We start from the raw sequence: 9,354 nt of genomic DNA, 5'->3' as shown, positions 1-9,354 counted from the left end.
ATAAGATGATTTTTCACAGAACTATTAAAATAAAAAAGGATCCAATTAATCCAGAAGATAACTTTTTAACTAATCCAACTTCTAAAGCTTGGTGTAAAGGGATGAGGTTAGGAATAATTATGGAGCCGTACAAAAAAATAAAAATAAAAAAACCTTCATAAGATCAAATAAAACCTCAAATTGCCAAATATGAGTGTACAACAATAAATAAATAAATAACTCTACCTTGTCCCTTATTTAAATGAAATAGCAAAGAACATATTAGTTACAAACCTTTTCGTCCAACGATACCTTAGAGGCAGAATAAACCCAGAAATGAGGGGCAAGCTTTATCAACTGTCGTTTTTGGGATATTTTGGTTGATTTTTGCAGATGAGAACGGTTAATGTGTTTATCTGTGTGTTGTGTTTCTATTTAGGTCCCTAACCCCTACAGATCCCTTCATGTGCTTTTTAGAGGATAAATATCTTAATAACATTCTGAATAATCTTCCCACACCCTGGACAAGGAGCCTGAAACTTATGCAGCCTCCGTGCACATGGGAAACAAGTGAGCAGGTGAGCCGTTCGCCCGTGGATAATGTTTCCGTTACGAGGACGCACTCGACACAGCTTGCAGGGCTCCCGCAGCGCCTCCGGCCGAACATCCTGGACCTCCATGCCCAGGCTTTCCTGGCTTTCCCCCTCTGAGAGCTGAGCCTCCCGGTGGAAGCCAGAAGGCATCGGCCCTTTGCCTTTGCCCATACCTGCTGTGGGAATGGGTCGGTCAGCTGTGGAGTGGGAGGGCAGGATGACGGGGTCCGACACCGTTCTGCTGCAGTCTGGGACGTCGATGCCGGCGTCGCTGTCGTCTTCTTCGTCGTGGGCAGAGAGAAGGCTACAGGCTGGGATGTCTGGGACAGAAAGAGAGTGAGCCAGCCGGGGAACGTCTTTGTACCAGTTTTTTCGGAGAGCCCAACAGCGAACGCAGTAGCGCTGCAGCGGTGTGTTGTATTTCCTGCACTCGGTGCACTGCCATGCGTCCTGAGGAAGGAGGCAGACACAAAGTCAAGTGTGTTTCTTTGACTTTTTATTCAGCAAATGTAAAAAAGCTGAACTGGCATGGAGATGCAAACCTGCGTGGAGATCTCTGTATCAGTGTCGTCACTCAAACACTGAGACTCTTCATCTGGTTCTTCTTGCATCTGGAAATACAGAAATAAATCAAGATCTAAAGGCTGATTTACACTCAGAAATCAGGTCGTCTAGGTGTGTCGCAGTGAATGCAAATGTGCCCCGCCCCTTACACAGACACTCTGCTGCACCTCTCCAGAACTGTAGGTGACCTCAGACAGTGATGCAGACAGGAGGCCTCTGATTGGTCAAATCTACATCCGCTGTACACTATTCACATTTCCTGTTTGGTACCTTACTGCTTGTTTTGTTTGGATGACCGCCATTGTGGAAAACGACTCGTAAAGATGGACCAGCTAGAAGAGCGAGGTGCGCGAGAACGCTGGGACCCTTTTTTCACCTGGATCCCCAATCTTTTCGTCCTCATGTCCCTCCGCCGTCGCACTAACTTGCACCCACTTCCTCAAAGCCTCGGCGGTATCTAGATCCCAGCTAGTTCATGATTGTCCTTGTTGTGTTGTGGCGTGGAATCAAAAACATCTGCAACAAGCTCACTGCGACACTCTGCTGCGGGAGTATAAGCAGCCCTCAACTGTTTTGTTGTGTCTTCTATTTTCATATGTTAGTGTCATAAAATAATTTGCATTTCCCTCTATCTTGTGTTCTTATCAGTTTCCCTGCTTTAAAAAAAAAAGACATCCAGCCTGTTGCTTGCAGATGCCATCTAAGAAAACATCTCAAGATGAAAACCTTTAAAAAAAATCCTCTTGTGACTAATGGGATAAATAAAATGTTGGATTAATGGAATTAAAGAGTCGATCTTAGGCTAAAATGAGGAATGGGTCGGTAGGGTGTTGATTTGGGCTCTGCTCCCTTTACAATTCAAAATTATTTCTGACTTCACTACGGCTAATAAAACTGGTTAGTGGCACAAAAATTACATGACTTTAAAAAAAGAAAGAAAACTGATTTTTAATAAAAGATCTATCAGAGGAAATTTGTCCTTTTTAAATAATCACTGTGCTATTTCATATTTAAGGTTTAAAACCAAGGGGGGGAAAAAACTTGCAAAAAGAGATGTAATACATTTTTAATCAGTGGCTGAAATTTGTGAAAATTATTTACATTTTTTTTATCTCCACTTGAAAAGCTAAAAAAACAAATATTGCTGATATATTTAGTCAATATATTTTCCATAATCCAGTTAGTGAATAGGAAAAAAAGACACTAAAACCTGCATTTATTATTATTTCTTTTCAAAAGAAAAAAAAACAGCTTTTTATCATGTTTTAGTCAAAGCGATGAAGTGACAGTGTGGGATTTCTAAAGATCCACAGGTGGAAGACTCTGGTCTACAGTGAATGTTCCATTACCTCTTTGTCTGATTTTTCCTCCTTTCCTCCATAGTCATCATCCAGAGAACCTTCTTCTCCTCCACTTCCCTCTTCCAAGGCAGCTTCCTTCATCTCCACGCTAACCTGTTCGCTCTCTCCCTCTGTCAGAATCCACAAGTCCTCGGTGGTGTCTGAAACGATGGCCGTGTCCTCCTCCTGTGCAAGAGACAGCTGATTCATCAGTCAGACTACCACCCACTGCCAGATAAGATTAGTCGTCAGATATGCAATAAACATAAAGAACAGGGTCTATACAGGAATGAGTCACTCTATTTCAATGCTTTTAATGCTCTTAGAAATAAGTTTAATTCCATCAACAAGTACCCATGACTCTCATATATATAAATATGGCTGCAGCCATGTCCCGAATACCTTGTTTTCCAGCCACTTTTGCTGAAATTTGAATTTTTTTCCATTCTCTAGCTTTTTCTCCACCTTGAGCTTCTTTTTCCCCAAACATACGTTATTATTTTCTAAGTTTAGTAGAAGTATTAATATGGGCAGTTACAGATCTAGCGCCCCCAGTGGCCATAAGTTACACGGCATGCCTTTAATTTAGTTAATAAAACGCCTTAATGCAGTTACTGCTCTCTCACATGTAGATAGTGATGTTGTGAATGAACCTTATATATTGAACACGACTTCAAAACTTTAAATATGGATGCTGTTCTGAAGTCTTGATCTTAGAAATGTAGGTTTTACAAAAAAAAAAAAAAAAAAAAAAAAAAAACACACAAAAATATACATCAACCGTAATGAACACATATCGTAATAGAAGCTTTGGCTTTATCGCCCGGCCCTAATCTGGACGTTTTGATCAACATGTATCAGTTAAATATCAAATCCCACATTTTAGAGACAGAGCGCAGCTTATCGAAGACATAAATATCATGTTAGGGAATTGTTTTTAATTTACTGCTTGGAAAAAAAAAAAAGGTTTTTTAGTTTCCAAATAAAAAAATAAAAAAAAACAACAAGATTTTTATTTTTTTTTTCAACTGTCCTTAATATTGGACATGTTTTCTTCTCAGGAATTATTATTCAACATAAATTTTAAGTGCTAAGCCAATTTATCAAGTTGAGAAATGCTGGGAAGCTTTTCCTGCACATTTCTTTGAGTTTTCTTACTTGGTTTGTATGGATGTCAGTGGAGCCATTGCTCCTGCGGCTGTAGTTGTTACGGAGATTACCCAGAAACCACCAGGGCAGACCAGAGAGGTCCCACTCTTCCAGACTGACGTCAAGTTTGGGCCGTTTGCAGGCTGATCGTGGGAGGCCGTCCAGGGACTCTGCAGAGGTTTTGAACAGTTGAATTCTGCTTTCTGAGGCGGCTCCAGCTGAAGCGTTCTGATGCCGCTCACTCACCGTCGTCTGGATCACGAGGTCGTCTTTGAGAGGGGGTCGGCAGAAGAGGCCCATCGCTTCTGGCCGCCACTCCTGCTTTAACCACACCCTCACACATCTAAATAGGAGAAAAACATGGGGGGGGAGAGACATTATACCACAGAACGATAACTGGATACTTGGAGGTATCACAGCTCCTTTTCAAGATTGGCCTTAAATAATGGAGAGGTGGTGCAAAAAGGCATAAGGCAGGGGATTTAGGAAGAAACCAGAAAAGGCTTTATTCATTATTTGAATTAATCCCTGAATTAAAGCAGTAATTGTTAGAAGAAAGAAGGTGAAAAACCCAGGGCACTAATTAAAATATCAATAAACATCTTGCTATTGCTCTAGCAGCACTGCTTGCCATTTGTAGTTATTGTTCTCATTTAAATGTATATCTTAAGTTTTGCAACGATACCGATACCATTGTCCGGGCCCGTAACTTTAGCTTCTGTCCAGAAGCATTAAAAACATGGCATTCAATAAAATGTATGCCATGTTGTGAACCCAGGTGTTTCTGCATGTTGGACTCATTTCCTCCTGTGGATGTAATTGCCACTTTGCAATGATTGCAAAGCACCTTGTTGCCATCTTTCTCTTCCTTGAAATGAAGCCAAGCTTTTGATTGCTTTAACCTCTTTTTTTTTGCTTTTCTAGACTTACGCCTGGTCACGTCATACTTGCTTACTGAATGCCATGAGCGTACCTTGCGTAAAAATCATGATGCAAGTTGTGCTGCCCAGCGCTAGGCTCTGGTGCTGCCTGGAATCGTTAAGAGAATCATTAAGCGAGCTGCCAAACAGTTCTTATGAATTGGAACACATTGAACCGGTTCTGAACAGGAACCGGTTTTCGATTCCCATCCCTACTGCACAGCCAGGTATCGGTATCAGGGGCAAAAAATGGCATTGGCGTAAAACTAATAATCTTCTACAGAAACAGGACAGACAATGAACAGCAACAAATTTCTGATAAAGTTAGAAAAAAAAAAGACATTCATAGCTGCATGGTTTAGCTGCATGAAAATAGAGAAGCCATAAGAAACCCCTTCCAAACATATTCCAAGTTTGATCAAACCATGCAGCAACTCCAAATAGATAAATCCCTTTAGTTGTGCAACTAAAAGAAGGTGACCTCAGATTAATAAAGAAGTAGGGAAAAGGATTTAAATGAGATTTGATGGAGAACAGATAGAAGGTCAAACAGGAGCAGGTGGGCAGATGAATAGATTTCGAGGTATTAGGCCTGTGACTGATTAGGAGCTGAGATCCTCCAAACTGAAGCAGAGAAGAGAACTCTGAGACAGACAGAGACAGTGACTCTGCCCCGCCCCATCCACTGGGTGGAGCTGGTGGGTCACAAAAACAGTGATGGAAAAAACCCCACCAGACCAAACCAAGGATGGGGTGTACAGAGACGGTGCCACTCTGTACAGATGTACACCAAACGAAGACAGCAGACCGTTTCTCACCTGCCTCAGTGCACACAAGCAGAAGGAAATCCCTTTTAATTTAACTCAAATAGTAAAAGGCAATATTTTAGAAATCATCTTGTTAAAAAAAATTGGAACATCTGAGCAGAAATTCTGCAATTCAATTGGCTCTTGCTTGTGAGTGTTGTGTGCAGTGAGGTGGATAAAGTCTGAGGGTCTCTGTTTCTCCTGAGCACCATGCTTCGGCTTTACCTGACCACGATCCTCCACTCCGCCATCTACACACTCACGGCCCACAGAAAGATTCTCTGCAGCGTCTGCATTTCAGATGAGACATAGTAACAGACAAAAGGACATCCCCCCTTTTAATTATACCAGAATACACTCTCTCTCACTACGGCCTTTAGACATGTGGAGTCTCTTTGCTGGATTGGAAAGGCTGGAAACTCCTCTTCTTGGCCAGAGGAAAAAAGAAACTCACTATCTCCTCATATGTTGTTAAAGCTCAAATGTGTTTACTCTCTTTTTCCAGGAGGAAACAATATTTACAATCTAAAAGTTCCCAGATATACTCTTGCAAGTAAAACAGGAGTCCATTAAAAAGAATAAAATGACAAAGAATTACAGATTTTCATTTAATTCAGTGGAATGTAAAAAACATGTTGAAGCAAGCCAACTTTCTTATTCATTTATATATATATATATATATATATATTTTAAATCAGATTAAGCCACCAGATAAAGTAAAAACTTACCACAGCCAAGCACAATGAGGTACTTCTTCAGCATTTCATACACCGGGCTGCAAAATCACATTTAGGATTAGCTTCTGTCAAATTGTAAACAGCTTTTCATGCACGTATAGGCGACAATAAATACCTCGGATTTTTGACAGAGAAGCTTTCAACTTCCAGAAGCTCCCCCAGAGGATCATCCTGGCAGTGGACTATGTGCTGCCGTTGCTTGTCATATAGCTGCCTCCCCATGATGTACTGACCCAGATAGTGCATCACCTGAACAAATTAAAAGGAAAACACCTGTCGATTTTTTTCCCCCTTTTTTAAATAATCAGATGTTCAAAGTGGATAAACTTAAAGCTGGGTATTAATTTAAAGTCGTAGGGAAACGGGCGTTCTAACATTGCATTTCCGAATTCTCCCGAGTGGTGCACGACTTTACACAAGTGAATAAAGTGAATGTGATCGGCCGTACATCAAGAGGGCGGGATTGTTGTGGCGGAAGGTTCGTAGCAAGTTTGATTGTGGCCGGTTTGTCGGAAGCATCTTGCTAATCAGTTAGCAACTTAGCGCTAGTAGGTTCCCAATGGAAAATTCTATTGGGACCAAGTAGCACTAAATTGGTGACTTAGAAACGACACTGTCAAGGAACGCTATGGACAGCGGAAACATGCGAGAGGAGGAGAGTTTAGTGTCGGAGGTCGTGGACGAGTCTCCTACGTCATCCATTTTTTTATTCAGAGGAGGAAAGCGGGGATGAAGATGTTGTGGATGAGGACGCCAGGGCAGCCGAAGCTTGGCTTGGTGTAGAAGGCTTCCAGCCGTACATGTTTGAGCCCTTGCCTCACAACGCTGCCAGTTCTGTTAGCTCTACGCCTGCTGAGGACACAGACGTCCATCCCCGTGAACACTGGGACGTTGGTAAAGTAAATGATTGTTATTTCTTATTTCATCCATTGCATACATTAGCTGCAATATATTAATCAAGATGCTATGACCGAATGATGACTGTTGATAAATGATTGGCCTAATTTAGGTGTACAAGCTGACGTATAACAAACTGGCCTGCTTAAGATGATGGAGAAAAAAAAAACAGATTTTAAGACAGGATTTTTTTATTTATTGAAATTTTCTAACATTTAAGAACAATGTGGTCTGATAAAGAGAACATTTATATACATGTTTAAGCCAGATTTGACATTTAACTATGGTTCCCCTACGACTTTAAAGAATTCAAGATCTAGAATCGATTCTTTTCCAACAGATCTGTACTGATCTCAAACTTGATCGCTGGTATTACATTTTTTTTTTTTTGGCTCTATAGGTTTGCAACATATTGATAGTAGCATTATATTGACATTCAAAGCTATGGTAGTTGATGGTGTCAGCGAAAAAAGCTATAATTTCATCAGTTTTTGGTTATATGACTCGATCTTTAGAAATAAACGAGAATCAATTCAGATTCAGAAACTTGATTCTTTATTCACAGCCCTACTTCAAATTGCTTCTAGACCAACTCCTTTCTAACTGTAATAGTAAAAGTCAACCAGCTAATCTGGATTCATGGCAATCCAAGACAGCAGGAGCTGCTGTAGATACTATTAGCCCTATAAACCATCACCAATTCCCCTTTAACAGAAAATTAAATACACTAAATTATTTCTGGTTACCAGCTCCTTAAAAAAGAATAAATAAACAAACCCTTTCGATAAGTAAACACAGAATTTGCACCTCATGGAATGCAGTCTGCATATTGATTAAGCATCCAAAGCCTTGTTTATCTCTGGATATTAATCTTTAAAGCAATGAGTTTCCCGATCCGATGCATCGACACGTCTGCAAGATTATTTTTTATCCATTTGCTCCTGGATGTAATTCTGACTACCATGCTGCGGTGGCGCTAAACCTATTTTGCCCTTCTACCTTGCTTCCTTTAGCCACTACCCTCTTTCTGCTTGCAGTATTTTTTGATGCAAGGCCTTTTAGACTATATAACAAAGGCATTATTATTTTTCATGGAATGAGGGTTTCATAGGCATAGGTGCAGTACAACTTTGCTACTTCTGTTATTTGCTGTCGTTTCTCAAATAAAATGCATAACGATATTACAGCTTTCATTGATTTATTTGAAATTTAAAACGTTATCTAGCCCTTATGGAAAAAATAAATAAACAACGAATCGAAGTGTATTCTTGAATATCGAAAATAATCGAATGGTTGGATCAGGAAAATTATACTGAATCGAATCGCCATGATGGGTGTGATTTACACCCCTACTTTCAGGAATGTGCAGGGCAGCTGGGTCCTCACTGTTGCAGAAGGAATGTTGACACACCTACAACATAATGCAACCCAAACTGTCCCAAAAAGAAACTGAGTTTCTATCGATTTAAATTCAAATACCCACTCCTTTTAAATAACAGAACATCCTGCCATCCCTTTGGTGCTTTTACAAGTTAGCCAGGCTGCAAAAGTCAGCTGATTATTCACATCTGATCAGGCAGCTCACCTCTTTGAGAGTGAATACATCCTCCTTTGCTCCAGCCACACGCAAGATCTGCAGAAGAGGGGCTTTAGGTTTCATCTGAACAAGAGAACAAAGGGTTGCTTTAGTATGAGTTTAACAATAACTAAACTATATGATGTCAGGATTTCATTATTTGTACCTGATTACCCTCTCCTGGAAGCGTCCTGCATGACGAGCTTGAAGCCTGAGGCTGGGCCGACAGGGAGCTCATAGTAAAACAGCTAAACCTGAAACAAAATGTAACCATGGGCATGTATACCTGCAACTCCAGACAATTCTACCACATTATACACCATCAATATAATCATTTTATATAATAAACCCTGTTTCAGTGCCCTACTTTTAGACATCAGCGTGGAAAGCATCGTTTCACCACCTAACCCATCATTGTCTTTTGCAGGCCGCAGTATTAAACGAACAACAAAAACCGTTTATAGAAGGAAAATATTACACTACTTAAGCGCCTCTATAAACCGGAGAGCTGAATGACATCAATTGATTCTTTTCTACCTTTAGCATCAGCCGTAGCTGCTACGCTAACATTAGCTGTGTAGGCGGCTAGCTACAGATAAAACAAATACCTTCAACACAAATATCTCACCGTTTGGAGTCTGCATTACTTCACATCTTCTTCATTAGTTTATTTCCAGACGGCCACCTTAAACAGCTAGTCCATTAAATTGAACAGCAATTATATTTGACGAGTGTTTAACGCTAGCTAGTGCTAAATAAAAGTGACGGTTAATGAACTTCTGCTTTAAAATGA

The 9,354-nt window shown here is 40.4% G+C and overlaps 1 protein-coding gene across 2 annotated transcripts; it reads right to left on the bottom strand.

The window, feature by feature from the left end:
- Window positions 1-385: 385 nt before the first annotated feature.
- Window positions 386-9,354, bottom strand: mdm4 (MDM4, p53 regulator). 2 transcript variants are annotated; one of them, XM_015372461.1, is made up of 11 exons: window positions 9,190-9,354; window positions 8,728-8,815; window positions 8,571-8,645; window positions 6,204-6,337; window positions 6,080-6,126; window positions 5,577-5,641; window positions 3,872-3,968; window positions 3,635-3,795; window positions 2,486-2,677; window positions 1,115-1,183; window positions 386-1,022 (listed from the first exon to the last, which is right to left on the bottom strand). In XM_015372461.1, the coding sequence occupies exons 2-11, from the start codon at window positions 8,797-8,799 to the stop codon at window positions 453-455; spliced, it is 1,482 nt and encodes a 493-aa protein (XP_015227947.1). In that variant the 5' UTR covers window positions 8,800-8,815; window positions 9,190-9,354; the 3' UTR covers window positions 386-452. The 2 variants fall into 2 exon arrangements, with proteins under 2 accessions (XP_015227947.1, XP_015227948.1); XM_015372462.1 differs by having other exon boundaries at window positions 2,486-2,662; window positions 9,190-9,353.

Source organism: Cyprinodon variegatus, unplaced genomic scaffold (assembly GCF_000732505.1).
Source record: "Cyprinodon variegatus isolate N-32 unplaced genomic scaffold, C_variegatus-1.0 Scaffold72, whole genome shotgun sequence".
NCBI classification, from domain to species: domain Eukaryota; kingdom Metazoa; phylum Chordata; class Actinopteri; order Cyprinodontiformes; family Cyprinodontidae; genus Cyprinodon; species Cyprinodon variegatus.
The sequence above is the reverse complement of the archived record's forward strand: the minus strand, read 5'-3'. Positions and strand labels throughout refer to the sequence as shown.